The sequence below is a fragment of the Capra hircus genome, chromosome 14, assembly GCF_001704415.2.
Source record: "Capra hircus breed San Clemente chromosome 14, ASM170441v1, whole genome shotgun sequence".
NCBI lineage: Eukaryota > Metazoa > Chordata > Mammalia > Artiodactyla > Bovidae > Capra > Capra hircus.
The window spans coordinates 77,389,926-77,413,124 of record NC_030821.1 but is presented as its reverse complement, the minus strand read 5'-3'; the positions used below and the strand labels follow the sequence as shown (position 1 = coordinate 77,413,124).

At 51.3% G+C, this 23,199-nt stretch overlaps 1 protein-coding gene across 7 annotated transcripts in view; it reads left to right on the top strand.

Annotated features, from left to right (window-relative positions):
• LOC102177047 (ankyrin repeat domain-containing protein 26) overlaps positions 1 to 23,199 on the top strand; it is a 66,618-nt gene that overhangs the window by 19,626 nt on the left and 23,793 nt on the right. For 5 of the 7 annotated variants that reach the window (XR_001919167.1, XR_001919164.1, XR_001919163.1 and 2 more), the window contains exons 3-5: positions 18,093 to 18,158; positions 20,808 to 20,998; positions 21,626 to 21,778. Coding sequence is in view for 2 of the 7 variants with exons in the window: in XM_018058601.1 (XP_017914090.1) it covers positions 21,711 to 21,778 (68 nt within the window). In the remaining 5 variants the exon portion in view is untranslated. Of the gene's footprint in view, positions 1 to 18,092; positions 18,159 to 20,807; positions 20,999 to 21,625; positions 21,779 to 23,199 lie in introns of those variants that run through there. The other 2 variants (XR_001919166.1, XR_001919165.1) reach the window with 1 other exon arrangement.

Here is a 23,199-nt window from a genome sequence, read left to right as displayed (position 1 = left end):
GTTGCTTAAGAAAGCATGTCTTTTGGTGCACAAATCTATGGTTTCTATGGAGTTGGAACCTCGGTGTTGAATTGCCATGTTGTAGGGTGGGTATGCGGAGAAGGCAGTAGCACCCCACTCCAGTACTCTTGCCTGGAAAATCCCATGGACGGAGGAGCCTGGTAGGCTCCAGCCCATGGGGTCACTAAGACTGAGCGACTTCACTTTCACTTTTCACTTTCGTGCATTGGTGAAGGAAATGGCAACCCACTCCAGTATTCTTGCCTGGAGAGTCCCAGGGACAGAGGAACCTATTGTGTTGCAGTCTATGGGGTCGCACAGAGTCAGACACGACTGAAGTGACTTAGCAGCAGCAGCAGCAGCAGCAGCAGGGTGGGTATATGTTTAGCTTTGGAAGATAAAACTGAGCAGGTTTTTAGAGCTGTTGTGCCAGTTATACCCCTACTAACAAGTTCTGAGCATTCCAGTTTCTCCACATCTCTATCAAAACTTGATATGATCAGTCTTTACATTTTAGCCAGTGATGTGATATAGTTACAAAGCTTTCTCACTGTCCCCCAGAGTCCTAGTTTGAAGCATTTTCCAATGGCTTTGGTGTAAATAGTCCTCCCAGAGCAGATTTTAACCTACTAACTTGATGCCATTGAGACAGAGGACGGAGCTGTGAATGGTCAGCATGAGCAGCTCCAGCTGCCTGGGTTGACCTCATTGGTACATCTTGAAAGCCATCAAAATCTAAGACAGGAGAAGAAGACCGTGGGGAGTCCATGGGGCTGCTCCTTGGTCACTGAGCTGTATACAGTGTATACAGTTACCAGCATCGGCAGGGATTTCCCTGATAGAGGGTCTCACCTCGAGGCTAAGGAAGCACCACACACTTGGAGCGGCAGGAGAGGTTCCCTTCTCAGCCTGCCTTCGCGCTTGTCCGCTCCATCCACGTTCTTCAGCCGACTGAGGAAATCTACCTCTGTGCTCATGTGTGAAATGGGGTGATTGAATGGCACCCTTTGGGACCACCGTTTTCTGACTCTGATATTCTGTAACATTATTCTCAGATTGAAGGTCACAGGCAAAGTAGGTTATCCTTGGGAAATCTCGATTGAATAACAAGATTACAGAAATCACTCATAAAACAGCCAATAAGAGTCCACGTGAGGAGGACAGCAAGGGTGGACCGTGCCTGCCAGACCTGCTCGGGGTTGAAAATTCAGGTTTATACTCATTGAGATCATGAGCTGTTACGTACTACATTGGTTTAATGTCCATCTGCTATAACAAATGCAGCTAGATGACAGATTTCTTTAAAAATTCATTGTAATGAACTGCCATATGACCCAGCAATGCCACTGCTGGGGATACACACCAAGGAAACCAGAACTGAAAGAGACACACGTGCCCCAGTGTTCATCGCAGCAGTGTTTACAATAGCTCGGATGTGGAAGCAACCTACATGTCCATCAGCAGATGAATGGACAAGGAAGTTGTACATAGACACAATGGAATATTACTTAGCTATAAAAAGGAGCACATTAGAGTCAGTTCTAATGAGGCAGATGAAACTGGAGCCCATTATACAGAGTGAAGTAAGTCAGAGAAACAGCAATACAGTATTACTATTGCTATTGCTAAGTCACTTCAGTCATGTCTGGCTCTGTGTGACCCCACAGACGGCAGCCCACCAGGCTCCCCCGTCCCTGGGATCCTCCAGGCAAGAACACTGGAGTGGGTTGCCATTTCCTTCTCCAGTGCATGAAAGTGAAAAGTGAAAGTGAAGTTGCTCAGTGATGTCCGACTTAGCGACCCCCATGGACTGCAGCCTTCCAGGCCCCTCCATCCATGGGATTTTCCAGGCAAGAGTCCTGGGTAAGGCAGCCAAAGAGACACAGATTAAACAACAGACTTTTGAACTATGTGGGAAAAGGTGAGGGTGGGATGACTTGAGAGAATAGCATTGAAACATGTGCATTACCATATGTAAAACAGATGACCAGATCAAGTTTGCTGCGTGAAGCAGGGCACTCAGAGCCAGTGCTCTGGGACGAGCTAGAGGGGTGGGGTGGGGAGGGAGCTGGGATTGGGGTTCAGGATGGAGGACACATGTGCAGCCATGGCTGATTGATGTCTGTGTATGGCAAAACCACGACAATATTGTAAATTCTCCAATTAAAAGAAATAATTTTTTTTTTTAAACCTTGAAAAAAGTCACCATGTTGAGGGAGACTGGGCAGCAGTGATTAAACTGTGTCAAAGTTATTTTGGGGGTCTTTAGAATCAGAAGTCGGTTTTAGCAAATGCCCTTCCGTTGCACTCACTGTGGTTCCTTCAGAAGGAAAATGTATCACCGCTTAGTCCATGCAACTGCTGGTTTATATTTGGGTAGAAGTGCAGGGAGTTAAATTTAGAAATTCTAGTAGAGGGAATTCCCGACAGTCTGGCAGTTAGGACTCTGTGCTTCCATTGCAGTGGGATCAGGTTCTAGCCCTGGTCAGGGACCTAAGATCTCACAAGCCGTGAAGTGCAGACAAAAATAAATTAAATTAAATGGACCACACTGTCTGAAATAAAAAAGAAATTCTACTGTAAAAAAGACTCCGGTATGTGTGTGTCTTTGTATGCTCTCTAAGGTTTTGTTGAAATCTGGACATTCTGATTCTCCCGCACCTCAGACATGAATATTTTTATTAGTTGAGGACTGCAGTTGTCTTTGTGACTTTTCTAAGCTATTTTTGCAAAGTGTGTTCCTTGTGGGTGGTGACTGCCGTTCCCATTCTGCGCTGTGTGGAGCCAGTCAGTGACCTGACAGAGGCCTGCCCCGCAGAGCCTTCCTGTTCGTCTTAGCCATCTCCTGGATGCTCCGAGGGCTTCCCTTGTGACTCAGTGATAAAGAGCCTGCCTGCCAGCGCAGGAGATGCAGGCCCCCTGGGTCAGGAAGAGCCCCTGGAGAGGGAAACGGCAACCCACTCTAGTATTCTTGCCAGTAAAGTCCCACACGCAGAAGAGCCTGGCAGACTACAGTCCATGGGGTCACAAAGAGTCAGACATGACTGAGTGACTGAACAGCAATAACAGAGATGCTCTGCGGGAAGCTCCTGCAGCCCAAGGAAGCTGACCCCAAGGCCAGAGTCTGCTCCAGGTCCTCGGTCACCAACAAAACACACAGTCCCAGGGCTTGGGTGACATGGTCCAGATTGCTCACTCTGGCTCCAGCCAAAGGACTTTGGGCCGCTGTCCTCACAGCTCCAGTCCCCACAGCGTCGAGTGTAGTGACTGGCTACTGCTCACCGCTCTCAGCAGCCTGTTTTCACCACCTTGCTGTGTCTGATCTGGTTCTAGAGTTTCAAATAGTTCCTTCTAGTCCCTCTTTATGGCTCAGTTTTGCTCTGGTGGAGTTTCCTCCCTGCCACTTTGCATGACGTCACTGTTCCCCACTGTTTCTCATTAAAAAATTTTTTTGGCCTTGCAATGTGACATGTGCCCCCTGCATTAGGAGTCTTAATGGACCACCAGGGAAGTCCCCCCCCACCCCAGCTGTGTTTACTCATACATTGATGATCTGTACCCTATCAGTTATGACACTAGGGATTCAAAATTGTAGTATTCCAGTTCTGTCATTTCTTCCACACTGTAACTGGCTACTTTTAGTAAAGAAGAGAAACTTGCTTTCTTTATGGTAGAATTTTCTAGTTGAATTTAAGGTAGAAGCTGATATTGACACTGAGAGTAAGGTTTTCTGTATTTGCATACATGTAGTGATTCACATAGAGAAACTCATTTTTATATGTAGAACCTTATGTGGATAACCTCATGTATACAACCAACTGATTATATAGATGTTTTGTAACCACTGGGTCTACAGCACGAATATAAGTACATGTGATTATAAAAATCTTTAGGGAGACTTCCCTGATGGTCCAGTGGCCAGGACTCTCTGCTCCCAGTTCCAGGGTGCCTGAGTTCGATCCCTGGTCGGGGAACCAGGTCCCAAATGCTGCAACTAAAAATTCCCACGTGCCACAACTAATACCTGGTGCAGCCAAATAAATAAAAAAAAAAAAGAAAAAAAACTTTAGGAAGTGTGTAGTTTTTGCGCAGTCTAAATACCTACTTTGTAGGAAGAGCAAAGACTATATTATTAATTGCCAATTAAATGATGGATCAGCTTATTTTTATATTGTTGGGATTGGAAAATCCCTTTGATGAAAGTGTTGGCCTCTCAAGCTTTATCACTGAGATAGGGCTGAGCTTGGCAAAGTAAGTGAATAGTATAAGTTTTGAAAAATAAGAAAAAAAGCCATGAAAACAGCTAATGCAGAGATTAATCGTTAAAGCTCAGAAGTGCTGAAGTGTGAAGTTTGATTACCAATCCCAAGGCTATTTGACATGGTGCCCAGACCTGCTCTTCTGGAACCCAAGGCTGGGCTTCAATATTTAATCAGAGTTGTAACGTCTCTTCAGATACAGAACATGCCATCTAGAATGCGACCTTGGTGCTGCTTGTTCTGGGTCAGCACGCTTTAACAAGGTTGTTTGGAGGACCTCGTTTGGAGTTGTTCTGGGTTGCAATGCTCTGGTTCCACACAGCGCACCCAGCTGCTTGTGAGAGGCCATAGTCCTCCCTGTCTTGATACCCAGCAGGTTTCCAGAGCCACGGATTAAATTCCTTCATCGCTATGCTCCAATTAAATGGAAACCTACACCTTCCCTCATGGCCTCCAGAGGGCTGCGTGGTCCTGCAGAGTGCTGGTCAACCATTGTTTCTTAACTGGTATTCAGTTTGTTTGAGGGCAGGTTTTTCTCCCCAGGATGAAAACAGGGTTTTTGCCTCACCTGGTAGCAAAGTGTATGCTCTAATTTTAAATAAAGTTTTATAGCATTCAAATTGCTGAGAATCTACAGCTCCCAACTTCAAAATAATCAAACCGGGATAAGCCAAGGGCTCCTCTATCTGGAATGTTGAATATGGCTGGGCTTTCTGGTGGTTTCCATGCGCGGACCTTTATGTATTTGTAGAATCCAGAAAGGATTAAATAATTTAGCTTGGGTGAAGAGAGAAACTGAAGAGGGCCTTGGACGTTCTATTATTTATAAGGACCACTTGGCTGCGAGGCCTGCGCTTCACGGGTGAGTAGGCCTGGGTGCCAGGCGTGGGCAGTGCAGGACACTGGACCCCCTCTGAGGGTCCCCTCTATCTCCCTTCCAGGGTCCTGCGTGGGGATTCTAGGGGACAGCGTTCTTTGACCCCATACACAGGCTGGGGAGTCTGAACAGAGTCGGAGTAATATACTCCTGGCTCCCTGCTGGGAGGGACAGGGTAAAGCCCTTCTTCTCACCTTCTTGTTCTGTGTTTGGGTTGATTGCTTTTCCCCATCAGGAGGGAGGGAGAGGAAACATTTCTGGAAATAGGATTTGAGCAGCTGGGAACCTGGGGACCCATGTGCAGGATGGTGATTCTGCTGTGATTCGTGGTGTGATGAGCACAGTAGAAAAGATGTCATAGTTCCGAGGTGTTTAGAATGTCCAGTGTCTTGTCCAGCCCTTTTCTAGGACTCTCGAGTCCTGGGGAGGCCAGGGACATCAGTGTGGTTGTGGTACAGACCTGAGCCCTGGCATATATACCGGGTGGAGGCACCCTCTCAGTTTTTCCAAACCTTCCTGGCCCATCTCAGTGCTGAGGTTTGCCATGTTGAATCTTGGCTGAAAAAAGACCCGCATCCTGGGGCGGAAGGAGGGCTCCCGTGACCGGAAGCAGCGACTCCTTTCTGCCAATATTTTCCCCAGCATTTTGAAAGCAGTATTGTGCTGTGCTTAAGTCACTTCAGTTGTGTCTGACTCTTTGCGACCCCTTGGACTGTATGTAGTATGCCAGGGTCCTCTGTCCATGAGGATTCTCCAGGCAAGAATTCTGGAGTGGGCAGCCAGTTCCTTCTCCAGCAGATCTTCCCAACCCAGGGATCCAACACACATCTCATAATTATATCTCCTGCATTGGCAGGCAGGTTCTTTACCACTAGCGTCACCTGGGAAGCCTAAAGCCAGTATAAGGAGCTGGGGCAGCGGCAACCCACAAAGCAAGGAAGTGGGGAGGCGATCGCCAGGGACCCAGCTGACCCTTCTGGCCCACAGCGAGGACACTCGATCACCCACGCTCGGTCCCTTGAAGGCCGCAGCACGCCGCGGGGGCATGGAGGGATGAGGGGGTGTCCCCCGTCACGGGTCCCATCCCCGGCGGCTGGGGAGCAGGGCCGGGACGCCAGCCGGTCTGGCCCTTACCTTGGATGGAGGTTAGAAGTGTCCTAGCAAAGGGCGCCTGAAAGGTCTTTTGTGCCTGACCTGTAGAAGGCTGGTCTGAATCACACCGATGGCACATGCCTGGATGGCCGAAGACAAAGCACCGGCTCTGTTGGGTCAGGGTCTCAGTTTCCTAGGGATGAGGGAAAGGAGAGGAAAAGAAGTTTCTGAATGGCCAGGACTCAACTGTGATGTGCAAAGCTGGCATGACCGGGGTGACAGTGGGCCAAGGGTTGGGGCCCTCGCCCCTGAATCAGCCCTTGAGTGGAATTGGGAGGGGGCCACGGTCCAGCAAGCCCCCTCAGGATGGGGCTGGCTCGTCACTGCTCTTGAGAGGGCCTTCGGTGCCCTCTGACCCCCAGCCCCACACCAGAGTTCTGCCCGACTGGAATCCTAGGGCAGGAGTGCCAGGCGCCCAGCAGGTCCTGTGTGTAAGTGCATAGAGAAAAACATAGAGTGAATATTTGCCAAAATAGTAATAATGATATTTTTTTAGGTGATGAAATTTTGGATGATTTTGGTCTTTATACTTACCTGTTTTCTTTCTGATTATTCTGTATTAGGTACTTTTTTTTTTTTTTTTTTTTTAAACAGAACAAAGTAATTCTGGTTTTTCAAGCCAGTAGAGGACGGATTCCCTGCAAACACGTTCCTAGCCTCACTGACCTTCTCCAGCCTCACACACCCTGAGTGGACCCTGGTGCCCACACCCCAGCTCCTACCCTGCCCTGGACCACATTGCCCGGTGCCCCGGGACGGTGGAGGGAGGTGAGGATCAGTCCGATAGCATGGCGTCTTCCTGTCCTGCACGCGGCCTGCGATGGGGTGGACAAGGAGGAAGAGAACCACGACGTTTCGCAACTTAGGGACGTCTACAGCAGCTGTGACCCCACGGGGACAGGCTTCCTGGACCGGGAGGAGCTCACCCAGCTCTGCCTGAAGCTCCATCCGGAAAAACGGCTGCCTGTCCTTCTGCACACACTTCTCGGAAACGACAGTTCGCCAGGTTGGGTACTGGACTTCATTCTCGCAGAGAAAAGCATGGAGAGCCTTTGGTGACAGCTGTGGGTGTCTGAGAAACACCAGTTGACTAGAGATACTCATCAAAGGAAAGCTAGGAGGAAATGGGATGCTATTTTTCCTTTTAAGGAACTCTTGTGTTGTAGAAAGAGGTTTCTTAAAATTGCCCTTTTTTAAGTGTAGTAACTTCCAGAGATTTGTTTTTGTTCCGTTTTTCCAGAAAGATGTTTAACGGCTGATTTGTCTGGGGAATGGAAGGTTGGTATGGATGGTTCACAAAACACAGTGATCTGTGTGCAGCTCACGTGCTGGGTCATTCAGAGGCAGCTTCAAAGTACCTCGAAGGCAGATTGTCTCATAAAATTGCCCAGCATGAAATTTGTCCAGCAGCTATACAAAACATCTTGCGTTGCTGTTGCAAGAATGAAGGCTCCCTGCCTTCAGAGGTGCCCTCTGAATGTATCTGTCCCAGATAGGAAGAAAGTGCGTGGAATTCTTTTCTCTAGGAAGTTCAAGGTCCCATAGAAAGGTCTGCAAGGAGATCAGCCCTGGGGTTTCTTTGGAAGGAATGATGCTAAAGCTGAAACTCCAGTACTTTGGCCACCTCATGTGAAGAGTTGACTCATTGGAAAAGACTCTGATGCTGGGAGGGATTGGGGGCAGGAGGAGAAGGGGACGACAGAGGATGAGATGGCTGGATGGCATCACTGACTCAATGGACGTGAGTCTGAGTGAACTCCGGGAGTTGGTGATGGACAGGGAGGCCTGGCGTGCTGTGATTCATGGGGTCGCAAAGAGTCAGACACGACTGAGCGACTGAACTGATCTGAACTGAGAAAGGTCATCTGAAGCCTGGACCACGCCTTGCTTTCCTGACGGGAGCACTGAGAAGCTTCTTAGTGTTCCTGTTTCTTAAATGTGTCCAGATGTAGCATGTTCGTTTTATACTTGTAATAAATGAATTTTTTTTTTTTTTGGCCGCCCTGGGTCGTTGCTACATGTAGGCTTTTCTCCAGTTGCAGCGAGTGGGGGCTGTTCTTCGTTCCTCATCGCAGTGGCTTCTCCTGTTGCAGAGCCCTGGCTCGAGAGTGCAGGCTCAGTAGTTGTGGTGCTTGGGCTTAGTTGCTCTGGCAGCATGAGGACTCTACTCAGACCAGGGATCGAACCCCACGTCCATTCCCTTGGCAGGCGGATTCTTAACCACTAGACCACCAGGGAGGTACACATGTTCATTTTAAAAACAGTGCCTGGGAATTTCCTAGTGGTCCAGTAATTAGGAATCTGGGCTTTCACTGCCAGGGGCCCGGGTTCAATTCCTGGTTTGGAAATTGAGATCCCACAGACTGCAAAAAAAAAAAAAAAAACAGAAACAAAAAAGCAGTGCCTGTAGTCGTGTTGGTCATCTTACGTTTGAAGGAAGAGTATTTTTTTCCCCCACAGAACTCAATAAAACTGGTCTCATTTTGAATGAGAAAAAAAATTCTAGCCTGGAAAGATTTCCTGAGTTGGTTCTTGGGCAGAAACAAATGAAGAACAACCTGAAACGCCTCCCTGCTGGCCCAGGGGGAGCTTCTAGGTGAATCTGACTCCTGTTACTTTCCCCAGAGCCCGTGTGGCCGGTGCTGTCAGCAGAGCTGCTGCTGCAGTGAGTAGGACTCTGCCTCACACACCCACCTCACCCTCCTTGGTCACTTTCCCCTCTACTGCTTTATATGGACTTAAGACTCGGGTGTGGGAACTTCCCTCGTGGTCCAGTGGTTAAGACTCCGCGCTTCCACTGCAGGGGGAGCTTGTTCCACCCCTGGCTGGTGAACTGAGACGCCACGTGCCATTTGTGGGGTGGCCAGAAAAAAAAACAAAAAACGGATGTGATTTTGATCTCTCATGGCCTAGCCTCTCTTAATATCGCCTGGAATTGTATTCGAGGGCTAAGTGAGCAAAAGGCACATTTGTGAAAATCAACACTGGTTAAAACAGCGTAAACAAGTTATCTGGTTTCCTTGATGTCTTTTATCCTGGCCCTTCCTCCTTTTGTGAGCTGTGATGGGAGAGGACACAGAAACACAGTCAGATGGTATCAGATAAAACAGCAGCACACTCAGCCATCAGATTCCCTCCTGTTTTTTTTTTTTTTGGTAATGCTACACAGCTTGTGGGATCTTAGTTCCCCAACCAGGGATTGAACTGGGGCTCTTGGCTGTGAGAGGGCAGAGTCCTAACCACTGAACCACCAGAGAATTCCCAAATCCCCTCCTGTTTGATGGCACAGAAGAAAGCTGATAAGTATTATCAAAGACACAAGAGAAATCTGAGATTGGATCAAACAAAATGGCCGTTTCATTCTGCTCCCATGTAGTCAACAAGGTGTTTTTTTTTTTTTAATATTAATTTATTTATTTAGCTACACCAGTCTTCCCTGCGACATGTGGGATCTTTAGTTGGGGCATTCAAACTCTTAGCTGCGGCATGTGAGATCTAGTTCCCTGACCAGCAGTGGAGCTGGGAGCTGGGTCCCCTGCATTGGGAGCTTGGAGTCTTAACCACTGGACTACCAGGGAAGTCCCTCAACAAGTATTTTTGAACACTTATTATGTGCTGGGCAACATCTAGAAGCTAGGAGTGTAAAATGAAAGCAGTACAATATCTCTGTGAGATGAAAGCTATGCAAGAATATTCTTTCTAGTATTGATCCACATGGCAAAAGTCTGGACACAGCCCTTTCAATATGAGATTAGTTAAGGTCCATATAGTCAAAGCAGTGGTTTTTCCAGCAGTCATGTATGGATGTGAGAGTTGAATCATAAAGAAGGCTGAGTGCCAAAGAATTTATGCTTTTGAATTGTGGTGCTGGAGAAGATCTTTGAATCAAAAGGAGATCAAACCAGTCAATCCTAAAGGAAATCAACCTGGAATATTCATTGGAAGGCCTGATGCTGAAGCTGAAGCTCTAATACTCTGGCCACTGATGGGAAGAGCCAACTCATTGGAAAAGACTCTGATGCTGGGAAAGATTAAGGGTAGGGAGGAGAGGGGGGCAACAGAGAATGAGATGGTTGGATGGCATCACTGACATGACATGAACTTGGACAAACTCTGGGAGGTGGTGAGGGACAAGGGAAGCCTGGTGTGTTGCAGCCCATGGGGTCTCAAAGAGTTGGACATGAGTTGTGACTGAGCAACAATAAATCAATAGATGCACCTGATGAAACTGATGCATTGTCCTAAAGAAGAGAGAAGAGGCTTCAGATGCTGTCATATTAGCAGCAAATTCACGCCCACCTTCCAGTGAGGGCTACTAGAATGGTAAGTCCATACACCACCGGGAAGGGTAGCCCCACTCGCCACACGTGGAGAAAGCCTGCCTGCAGCAGTGAAGACCCAGAACAGCCAAAAATAAACCAACAGGACTTTTTTTTAAAAAAGAAGAAAGGTGAAAGAATGTTTCCTTGAGAAAGTGAATTCTGCTCATTTTTGAAAGGATGTAGAGACCAACACATCTGATAGACATTTGTTGAGTATTTACAGTGTGTTAGCCATGAGACCACATGCTAGTTGAGGAGCCAGAAAATAAACACATATAAGTAGTCCACCTTCAAGTCTGATACATGTGTAACCCAGGCCTAGACATTCCACAGCCAACAGCTGCGTTTAGTGCTCAGAGGCAGCAACAGAAATGTGCTCATTCAAGTTCTGTGCCAGGTCTGGGAAGCATGCTTGGACCTACAGCCCCAGGCCTGCTTTTCTAGCACATACCGGTGACATTTTGACCTCCAAGTATCTCTTGCATTGATTTCGTTCTGTGTGACTTCAGGTGAAGCACAGGCAGAGGAGAGAGTTGGAAAGTGTGCAGCTCAGTGAACATCCATTCCGAGCATAGCTGGGCCTCCAGCATCCCGCATCCCTCCTCAGGTGCCCCCGTGGTCCCTCTGGCCCCAGCAGTTACCACTGTCTTGAGAACAGCATCGATTTGTTCGCCTATTTCTGACCTTCACACAGGTGGATATATACAGCGCATGCTCAGTGCGTCCTCTGGTCCTTTTGCTCAGTGTTGCGTCTGCAGTCTGTATTCAGATAGTGCAGGGCAGGGTCAGTATGTCATCTCTGTCAGTGTTTTTTTCCCCCGCCTGTCATCTTTCATTGTCTGACTGAATCACAGTTTATTTACCCATTTTCTTTAGATCATTTCCAATATTATTTTAATAAATTATGGTTTTGCTGAAAAAAGGATGAAAGTGAAGTTAAAGCATTTTAGACAATCACACTAAAAGAGCTTAGCACCAGCATACTTAAGAAAACACGTAAGTCTCAAAGATCTATTTCAAACAGATGGAAAACTATCCCAGGCAGAAGGTCGGAAATGAAGGAAGAAATGAAAAGCAAAGTGGCAAATATTTGAATAATTATAAATGAACATTGACTATATAAAACAAAAATATTTTGAAAGGAGTTAAATAACAAAGGCACAAAAGTATCAGGCAGGCTCTGTGTTGTCCCTGAAGAGGGTAAAACTGGTTAATATGAAACTTTTAAGCTCCATAAGAAAGCTAGTCTCTAGGGTAAAAAGCATTACTGAACTGAAGAGGGTCAGCATTGTATAATGACAAAAGATTGAATTTACCGAGAGGATATAAATGTATATTCTGTGACCCAGCAATCCCATTCTTAGGTGCGTATACTCCAGAGAAACTCTTAGGACAGATGTGTGACTGTTCAGAGCTTTTTTCCCCCCCAGTGTAGGGGCGGGGGATTTAATCAGGAAAGGAACCTTGGGGGAGGACTAGCCTAGGTGCTGGCATGTTCTCTTTCTTGGTGGGTAGTGAAGGCATGGATATTTCTTTATGTGTTAATGTTTGTGGTCATCAGACACCTCTTTCCTGCACATTTTTTCTCACTATGTTATCTAATTTCCTTTTATGGAGCTGTCAATAGTGTTTTTTGGTGAAGGGCTTATGATTCACTCTTAATTGCCTTACTGTATCTTCAGTTTTTTAAAACCTTAAGTAAATACTAGCAAGGAGATCCAACCAGTCCATTCTAAAGGAGATCAGTCCTGGGTGTTCTTTGGAAGGAATGATGCTAAAGCTGAAACTCCAGTACTTTGGCCACCTCATGTGAAGAGTTGACTCATTGGAGAAGACTCTGATGCTGGGAGGGAATTGGGGGCAGGAGGAGAAGGGGGCGACAGAGGATGAGATGGCTGGATGGCATCACTGACTTGATGGATGTGAGTCTGAGTGAACTCCGGGAGTTGGTGATGGACAGGGAGGCCTGGCGTGCTGCGATTCACGGGGTCGCAAAGAGTCGGACACGACTGAGCAACTGAACTGAATTGAAATATTCGAAAAAATAAATGTCCTCAGTGCTGAAGGCAATATAAGATCTTCCATCTAAGAAAACCCCAAAGGCCAGTGTGTTACGTATGCGTAGAAAGCAGTGTTGACCGCTTTTCTCAAATTCACAGGTTAACTTTGAGGAATTTAAGGATGGTTTTGTGGCTGTGTTGTCATCATAGGCAGGTCTTGCCTCCACAGATGAAGACAGTGGGTCTTTGGAGTCGGGTAAGAGGCCTTTCTGGTCTTCTTTACCTTTCTTTCCATGATTCTGTGACTTTTGGAGTATGATGTTGTACCTGAATAGCTCAGCAGGTCTGTGTTTCCCAGCTGCATGGACTGGGACCAGCACCTGGGTTTTTTCTTCTTTGGCTTCCTTATTTGTTAAGTAGTTCTGTAAGGGAAAAGTCTTGTGTTTTCCTCTGCACAAAATCCTTTGCATACCCTGGCACCTCTGGTCACTAGATCTCTGTAGTTTCCCCTGCATCAGGCCATTTTGCAACACCAGCTAGTGTCCTGCAGTTCAACTCCATTCTGACACCATCTCCCTGGACACAGCTGCAGACCCCACAGGCTAAGACTACACTGCCTTCAGACAGCAATCTCAAGTCCAGCTTGTCACCTTGTGCTCCTGATCCACTAGCTAAAGATCGGCGGTGCCCACGGCCTCCTTAGGTTCAGTTAATTTGCTAGAGCAGCTCATGGGATGCAGGGAAACCCATTACTGGATCAGCTGTTTACTACAAAAGGATGTAACTCAGGGTGAGCGATGCATGGGCTTGTGGGAAGAGGCTCAGAGCCCCCACGCCCTCTCCAGCCCTCACTCTTCCCCAGTCTCCCCGTGTTCACCAACTCAGAAACTCTCTGAATCCCGTCCTTTTGGGGTTTATGGAGGCTTCATTACACAATCATGACTGATCCAGTGATGGGGCATCAGCGATTGAACTCAACATCCAGCCTCTGACCTCCCTAGAGGTCAGGGGGAGGGCTGAAAGTTCCAACCTCTAATCACATCCTTGGTTTCCCTGGCAACCAGCCCATCTCAAGGTGTGGTTCTCAAAGTCACTTCATCAGCATAAACTTGGGTGTGGTTGCTCTCATCACTTAGGAAATTCCGAGGGTTTTAGAAGCTGTGCAAGGGATGGGAGGAAGACCAAATTCATATTTATTATAAGTCACAGTCTCAAAAATACCAAGTAATATCAAGTGCTGTCCTTACAGCAAAGGGTGTGAAGAAGATAAAGAGTGTGTGGAGGAGTGGAAGAATTTGATCCTCAAAAGCGCAGGGCAGGTGTAAGGTGCTGGCCAGGCTGGGAGCCTTCTGGAGCAAGCAGGATGCCGCCCGCTGAGGCAGCCCTCCGCCAGTCTTCTGTCTCAGGCCATAGTGCTCTGTGCTCCTGGGACTTGTTAGAATCCTGGTTTCCAGTGGGGCCAGTGGAACAAAGGTAATAGTTCAAAAGAAGTGAAGTGGGGCTTTGAAACTGGTCAGAGGGTGGAGGGAGAATTCTGGAGGGAGGCCTGCTTGGGGGTATGGACTGTGGGTCCAGTGGGAAGGTGATGGCGGACGTGCTCCTTAGAAGATGGGCCAACTCCTTGGCTGGCAGCGCCTGCCGTGCTCTGGCCGGATGACCGGTCGGGGCTGCATCTGAGGAGTGCTGGGAGGGAGAGTGCAGTGGCCAGCGAGTCCCTCCTTCCCCACGGGGCAGGGGTTCGAGGCGTCTGCCCCACACAGGCCCCTGGTCTGCTCACACACCCCGGGTCGGGAGCAGGTGCATGACTGGGGCAGTGGGTGCCATTGGGAGGTTTGGGGGTTATGTACCTTTCATTTAGATTCCAGTCAGCCCACCCAACCCACCCCCAACCCCCGGAATCCTGTGGCTGATCGTACCCGTTACTCAGGTGAGGTTTTCTAGTCTGGAGCTAGGCCCTTGGGGAAGCACTTGCGGCCTCCCCTGGGGCTGAAATCGGTTGGTGTCCCACTGCCTCCTGCTGGAGCCACGTGGGAGCCCTGACCTGGCGGAGAGGAGCCTGGTGGGGTGGAGTCTGGTAAGGGGTGGAGTCTGGTCGGGGGGAGGAGTCTGATAAGGGGGTGGTGTCTGGCGGGGGAGGAGCCTGATGGGGTGGAGTCTGGCAGGGGAGGAGCCTGAAGGGAGTGGAGTCTGACTCCGGGAGGAGCCAGCTTGTCAGCGGCTGCCCTGGGACCTGAAGGGTCAGGTTGTTGGTTGCTTTGTCTCACGTTTCTCTTCCATGAGGTGGGAAGAAGGCCACTCGTGTTTCCTGACTTGGGGTGTGATCGCGTGACCCCGGGCATGAAGGTGCCTGAGAAGGGCCATGCTCTCGTCATCGCTCCCTTTTCTGTGCTGGAACCTCCTGTGCGTCTACAACTTGTGTCCTCTTCGTGACTGGTGCTTTTCTGTACCAAGCCTGGTTTTGTTTTGTGTTGTTTTTCTCTTCTTTAAATTTTCAGAGCTTTCCTCAGTTACCCAGTCAGTTGGTGGGTCAGTCGCAGGCCTGCCTGAGGTGGCTCGGCCAGGGCTGGTGCACACAGGCGGCCCCTGCTGTGAGAGCCCAGCGAGCCCTGCTCCCGCCCTCCAGGCTGTGTGCTTCCCAGGAGGGCCACCCTCCCGGTCTCCCCCGTGGGCGTCATCCCTGCTTCCCCAGCCAGCCCACAGAATCCCTCTATGGCTTTCTAATCTGCCTGCTGGTCCTTCCCACCAACTCACGCCACATGATTGAAAACGTGTGCTTTGATGCTTCAGGGATGTGCTTGGCACCCTGGGGCCAAATGCCTGGGGTTTTGGAAGAACATTCTGCTTCTCAGTAGTTCTGCTCTTTCAGTGAAGGCCGTCACAGAACACATAATCAAAATATTTTTCTTGGTTTTTATGTTTTTTTTTGCTTGTTTAATCTCTTGGCCATGCCACTCAGCATGGTAAGATATCAGTTCCCTGACTGGGGATTGAACCTTTGCCCCCAGCATTGGCAGTGCAGAGTCCTAACCACTGGACCACCAGGGAGATCCTAATCCAATGTATTTTTAACTTCTAGAGTTTGGCATTCTGCTCTTAGGAATAAATACGCACACACAGGAGGCTCAGGGCGCGGCTGACCTTGTGGTCTGCCGGCCGTCTGGGCAGCGGGTGGGGACTGGCCCCCAGAGCTTCCCACTGAGAGGCTGCAGCTCTGTGCTCTGTGGGTGGTGAGACGCTGCCCCCTCCTGGCCTGATTTGCTGCGTGGACACGTTCCTGGAGACGCATTTCCCCCTGGTGGAGGGAGGAGGTGACACTTTCAGAGAATATTTATGAACCAGTCCTAATGTGTGTGATTTCTGGGCGTCTCGTTGCTCTGAGGAAAGTACTGAGCAGCCGAAACAATGAAGAAAGCGGGGACCACATCAAGGGCGGGTGGGCCTCCAGACACGGACCTGGGGATCTCAGGAGGGGAGAGGCAGAAGCCCAGTCAGGCCAAGGGCGCCGGTGTGGTGCTGGCTCACGACCTCCGGTGAACGGCGAGTGCAGGGCCCCAGGCGGGGGTCCGTGTGCTCTCAGGCGCACCTGGTTTCCCGAGTGTGTCCCCGCCGCCCACTCCCACCTGACACAGCCTTTCTCTTCCTGCTGCTCCCCGCTCAGCAACCAGCCACAGCCTGTGTGCAGACAGAAACCAGAGCAGGTGCAGAGCCTGCATGCAGGCCCCTGCTCCCTGCATGGGGTGCTCAAGCTTCAGGTTCCTCCTTGTCAGGGAGAACGCCCCCTCCTCTCCAGCAGCCCCAGGAGTTCCCACATAGGGAGAGTTTACAGGGCCAGACCCTGCCCATGATAACCTCACAGGGCCCAGGAACATGGTCAGCCTGCCCTAGATGTCCTTGTCACATGGGACTCAGCATCTTCTGCCCCCAGACTCCTGCCTTGTCCTGTCTCTGTGGGTCTCCGGCATCACTGTTTCCTCTGGAGGCCCGGCTGGACTCAGCCTCCTCCTCTGATGCTCCCACGGTCAGGATCTGTGGGCCAGTTTCGGGGGAGGGGGAGAGAAGGGAGGTGGTACTTGGTCCCTGGGAGCATGACCCACCTGTGTGAAACAGTCTGTTTTCCTGGCCTGGCCTTGCTTCCTGGGACCCTAGGCCTTTCTCCCACTGTCCCCTTCTGGTTCCTTCCCTTTGAACCTGTGTTCTTCTCCTGGTCACAGCCCAGGCCGCACCCCCACTCCCCAGTCTCTGGCCATGCAGCTTCCTGCGGAGGCAGTGTCATTTCTTCTCCTGCGGAGTCCCCATTGCTCCGCAGATGTGGGCAGGTAAGGAGGGAAGAAGGAAGTACAGGGGTGTATCAGGGCTTAAGGGAGCCTCATGAATCCCTAGCTGAAGTCCACACCTGCCTCTGCCCCCGACTTTAGACTCATGCGGATTCTGAGCCTTCCTGGCTGTGCTGAGGTCCTTGCCCTCTGTGTCCTGTCCAGGCGGGGTCCTGTATTGAGGTGGGGTCGGGTGGGTGGGAAATGACCTTCTGGTCTCTAGAGCACTTGGATTATTGGAAGGTTATTTCTTTGTGTAAAAAGCTAGATTTTTAAATTAGTTTTCTATCACATAACACAAGCATATTTTGCTTGGAAACACCGAGAGTTCAGGATGGAAAGTCCTGTCTCCGAGCCTAGTTGTCTCAGCCCCAGCCCCCCATTGGCCACTCCCTGCGTTCTGGCATTTTCTCTGTCCCCAAGAGCCACATCACACCTCCGAATCTGCATCTTTGTAAGCACAAGTGGGCCCAGAGTCTGTTTTAAGGAGCCCCACACACCTCCCATTTGCTTTCCAGTTGCCTCCCAGGCTGTGCCCCCAAAGTACGTGAGCGGCTCTAAGTAGTATGGCCATCGGAGCCAGCCTGAGCCCTGTGGCAGGAGCCCCAGGTTTACTGGAGCAGCCGGCCAGACCCAGTGTGAGGAGCCAGCTTCGCCGCTCCGCGTGGAGGTTGGTGGAGCCTGCCTTGGCACCTTCCCACCACCACCCCCATCACTGCTCACATGACATGACACAGGAGGATGGGAGAGGGCATCTCATCACTGGAAGAGGGGCTATTTGGGGACATACATTTGGTTTTAAGGTGTCTCTGGGTCTCACTGTCTGCAGGGCAGCTCTGGCCACAGAGCATCCTCCTTCAGAAACAGGGGTCTCGGAGCATCCCCACCCTCCCCTGGCCCTGCAGGTGGAGGGAAAGGTTAATTGGCTGAGGGTAGAAAGGGCAGCTGTGCCATAGCTACGGTTACCCCCATCCAGCACTTGGATCAAGGCTCACCCTGTACGACTTGGTGGGCTCATGATGGATGCCTCCGGGGCCCCCAGTGAGACTCCTTGAGCTGTCCACTGTGGGAGCCTTCAGGCCTCCGTGTCAGAAAGTCTATCCACGGGGCAGATCCACCCGTGCAGGTTAATCGTGGCTGATGTCTTTCTCTTTCTGTTTTTTCCACAGAGTCTCAAGTCTGATGAAGAAGCCGACAACACGAAGGAGCCTCAGAATGAATTGTTAAAGCCCAAGGTAAAGCCTGGCTTTGTGGTGAATGCCCCCTTTGGTTAGTGCTGGGCTGTCAGGCAGCAGGCTGCCAGCAAAAGAGAATTTTCTGGGAGGTGCCCAGTGTGGGTGGTCTCTCTAGGGTACCTTTCTTCCTGGGAGGGGTCCCAGGTCTGAGATTCTTGATCAGACCCTTGGGCAGGAGCTGCTGGCTAAGAGAGCAGCCAGTTGGTTAGGGTCACAGTGATCCTCCTGACCGGCAGGCATGGGCCAGGGGACTCCTTCCTAAGGTGCTGGGCCTGGGCCAGCAGCCTCCCCACCCACCACAGGTCCTGACTGTGCCCCTGTGGAGGGCGAGACGTGGCTCTGGTCCTGGGAACCTGGTGGAGCACCCGGAAGGCAGTCACAGGTGTGCTTAGCAAAGCTGGGTGCATTAGCATGTGGGTGTGTGGGTTCCTTAAGGACGCCTCTCACCAGCGTGTGTCACAGGGCAGAATGTGCAGGACCATGGCTCCAGCGGGAGACCAGAACTGACCTGGAGCTTCTCCTGAGTGAGAGGTCTGTGCTGGTGCTGAGCACCGTCCAGACTGTGGTCCTCAGGGGCCGAGGCTGTTGCTGGCTCAGTGCTGAGCGTCGGGACGTCAGGCGAGTGAACCAAATGTCAGCGCTATTGGATGAAGCAGATGGACCTCTTTGTGTCCGAAAATCACTTCTTCCATCCCCTGAACTCAGAGTAAATCTAGGGGACGAGAGGAAGGGCTCCGGGGAGGTTATTCACTGAGTGATTTTGGGCTCTCTGCCCAGAGACAGGTTGGGTGCTTCTTTCCATCCAGGTTAGAACTGACACTCGTGCACAAACACTAACGTCAGACCGCACAGGACTGACCTTCTCTGCCAGCCCTGAGAACACACCCTGGTGTCAGAACTGCTTTTCCCCTTTTTTGGTTCCTGCCTTTATTTATTTATTTTTTAATTTAAAATTTACTTATTTGGCTATGTCAGGTCTCAGTGGCAGCATGCAGGAGCTTCATACGTCATTTGGGACCTTTCATTCCGGTGCACAGGCTTCTGTCTAGTTGAGGGCACAGGCTTAGTTGCTCCATGGCACGTGGGATCTTAGTTCCCTGACCAAGGATCGAACCCGAGTCCCCTGCATCGCAAGGTGGATTCTTAACCACGGGACCATCAGAGAAGTCCCTGTTTTTCCATTTTTCCATAGAACTTTCAGATGTTTTCAGCTGGAAGGGGTCTTGGAAGTGGCCCTTTCCTTGTGTTTTCCTCAACCTGATATACAGCATCATTCCTGAGCATGGAGGCCTGGCTTTCCTCAGGAAAGGACTTTCTGATTATTAGTTGGGTTATCACAGTAAACGCCAAGATGACTCCTCTCTGGAGAGCTCCAGACCACTGACCGGGAGCCGGGGTCTGGTCAGGTGCAGGTGACCCTTGTCCTGTGTCGGGCAGGGTGGTGCAGTCTGGGCGTGGAAGGAGCTCTGCTTTGAAGCCTTGCTTATCTAAAGAGAGCTCTTTGTGGGCACCCCAGGGTCTGTCCTCTCCCAAAGGGTGTTTCTCTGGCAAAGCTTCAGAAATCTCAGTAAGCCACCTGGCTAATGTAGAAAGGCTATGAAACCTGGCCGGCTGTCACCCGGACTCGCTGCTGAGTCTGCATCTCAAAGACCCCTGTGGCTCCTGATGTGAGGTGGTATGGAAAACAGCCCACCTTGGAGCGTTTTTTACTGGGGGAGGAAAAAAAAAGATAACACTCAACCTGCATGCAAACTAGCCTTTGGTGCTAAGTTCCAGTTTACAGGAGATGTTAAGGATGGAGGGCAGGAGGCCGGGGGGTGGTGAGGGGGCGGGAGGGAGGTGACCCAGTGACTCTGAGGGAGTAACCACACACACAGGGAGGATTCTGTGTTGATGCTGAGTTGAAGAAATCAGCTGTCGGGAGACTTGGGAGAGAACTGGTACGTCGTTGTTAGGTTGTAGGGCCATCATCGCACTGGGGTCAGGAGTGCATATGAAACACTCGGGTGAGAACACGGCAGCTGGGATTTGCCTTCAAATTCTTGGGCCGGGACCTCTGGGGTGATTCATTGTTTAGGACTCTGCACTCCCATTGCAGGGGCCCCGGGTTCCATCCCTTGTCTGAGAACTAGAGCCTCTATGCCTTAACTAAGATTTTGCATGCCACAACTAAAAAGATCTCACGTGCAGCAACCAAGACCCAGAGCAGCCAAATAAATATTACCAAATATATATATATATATATATATATTTATATGGGCAAGAACAAACGGGTAGATGAAACCAGGGCAAGAGGCTGCCCAAGGGGCAGGGTCATTGTTGGACTGTGCTGTTTGCTTTGGGCAGGTTTGAAGACCTTCTAGACATTAATTTTTTATACCTGGCCTTTTTATTCTAAGTGCAAAGCTTTCAGGTATGCTCCTAGTGCCACAGCGTCTGTAGGCTCCCTTCAGAAAATGCCTTCCCCACGTGCAGCAGCATCCCCCTTTTATTGTGAAATTTTGCATAGAATTAAGTTGGAAGAATTGCACAGTGAGCCCCGTGTAGCCAGCCTCGGAAGCTTGACTCTCACGTGTGTCCCTCTGCCCATCTGTCAGTCCATCTGATTTCAGGGTAAAGTACCGCCTTGGTGTGTTTCCCCTGCTTCAGGCCAGCTGCCAACCTGGGGTTCTGAGGTCTTCGGGAGCCCCCAGAAGCCCTGCAGCCACTCCTTCGACACCGCCGAGAGCCGGGTCTGGGGCCTCTGGGAAGAGCTGGGTGTGGGCAGCAGCGGCCACCTCACAGAGGAGGAGCTGGCCCTAGTCTGCCAGAGCATCGGGCTCCAGGGCCTGGCGAAGGAGGTGAGAGGTGATGGGACGTACTGCCTCAGAGGGCTGGGTCTTTGTGGTTGGTGCCAGGCCTGGAAAACCCCTTCACCCTCAGACGCAGATTCAGTCGTCACTGTCTGGCCTGAAATCCTGTGCTGACTCCCAGGGCTTGTGCTGAGGGTCCGTCTTGGGCCATCTTCGCGCAGGATGCTCCTCTGCCTGGAGCTTTCTCCCTTCTCTGGTCTCCCTAGGCCTACCGCCCAGCCCAAAGGTGGTGCCCATAGCATCTGGCTGTGACCCCGGCAGCTGTGTTCAGCCCTTCCCTCCTTCGGGACCCAGGGAGGAGGGGGTAGTGTGATGGGATGGGCCCCGCCTTGCTGACCCCGAACCGCTGGGATTCCGTACACACGTGTCCCACACATACATGTCCCACTGTCTAGCAGACTCCCTCACAGCAGACTCGGGTGGGTGTTTGGGAGATGCGGGATGCTCAGCTGGGTGGAAACTGACCAGGCGTGTGGATTTCACAAGGCCCAGCCAGGAAGCCAGTGCTGGGATAGCAAGCCGCCTGCTTGGTGAGGTGGGGGCCGGGCCTGGGCGGGGTGGTCAAGGCTACTCGGGAGGAGCCTCTGAGCCGATGCCTGAGGTGCTTTTCTCTAGGAGCTTGAAGACCTGTTCAACAAGCTGGACCAAGATGGGGATGGTGGAGTGAGTCTGGAGGAGCTCCAGGTTGGCCTGTTCAATCATGGGTCCCCTTGACCGCTGGAACTGGCCCCACTTGTCAAACCCAGTGGGTCCTGGTCTCATTACCAGGTAAGGTGGGACAATTAACTCTTGAAGCCCAGGGTGACTGCCATCACTCTTCTGAAGGCCTGAGCTCTCTGCCTGGTTCCCAGAGTGGGGAGTGAGTGCCCAGGAGGTGGTTGGAGTGACCTGACCTGACCTGACATTGCTTCTGCCTGGCTATGCACCACTGGTGAGCTGCTTACCTTCTCTGAGCCTCAGGTTCCTCATCTGTAAAGTGGACGCACCTCATAGGGGTCTTATGTGGATTCCCTGGGGTACACTGCGTTCCACCAACAGCACCCAGTCGCTCCTCCCTTGGGGGCAGAGTCACTATCAGGGCCATGCCTTCCCTGGGAGTAGCCCTCCAGGCTCTCCTGGAGCTGTGTCCTTCCCATTTTTCATCCTGCACGAGGCCAGCTGGAGTCAAGCAGACTTTATTTACACTGTGATGTTGGCCAGTGCGTTTGGTTCATCTCTGTCTCAGGGTGGTCAGGGCTCCTTCTCCCACCGCGGGGCATGGTTGTCCTGGGGAGTCTTGCTGCCGCCTCTTTGGCACCGTGGTTGATCCCGTAGTTTGTGGGAGGTGGTGCAGGAACAGTGGCCTTGTTCTCTGCTGGGCTGGGCGCGTCCGAAAATCACGTTTCTGCCCCCGAAGCCACTGAGATGGGGAAGGAGTCGGGGTAGTGAGGACAGTGCCCGGCCACCTGAGGGCAGGGACTGCAGTCGTGCCCACAGCCCGCGGAGGAGGGCTCCTCCCAGGGGCCTCGGCCCCTCGTTCCTGCCCAGGAAGCGCTGACATGGCCCCGGGGCCACGTCCTCTGCATGTGGACACTGGTGTGGCCAGGCCGCGGGTGTGGGGCCTCACGCAGCAGACCAAGGTTCTCCTGCTCCGTCAGGGGAGCCCCTGGGTGCGGTGGTCTGGGGACACCAACCTCAGAGAGGAGGGGCCCGCTGCTCCTCCTTGTTCTGGTCCCAACAGCAAATGCCCTCCCTGGGGTGGGAAGCTCAGCTTCCTGGCCGCACCTCAGCCTCACCCGTCAGCTTTCCGGCCGAGGGATTTTTCTGCCCTTGTCTCCAGCCCTGAATCCTGAGGACACGTGCCCTTTGCTGGGGCCAATCCGCCTTTTCTGAAGCCCATCTTGGGTTTCTCTGCCTAGGCTGGGTTTCCCTCGGCTGGATTGTGCCTTCCCAGGCTCTTCCTCTGGGAGGACAGGCGGGAAGCCACCTTGTTCAGAGAGAAGTTACCTCGAGGGGCCCTGCAGGTGCTGGGGCATCCCCCCGCACGGCCTCAGGCAGACGGCCCTGAGCCCTGGGCTTGGGTCACCTCCGTGGAGCCTGCAGTTCCCACAGGTCCTCCGAGCACCCTGTTCCCTGCAGCAGGAATCAGGGGGAGGCTGTGCCTGCCGAGCACAGGTGGTGATGTCACGGAAGGTGCGCGGGGAGGCCCG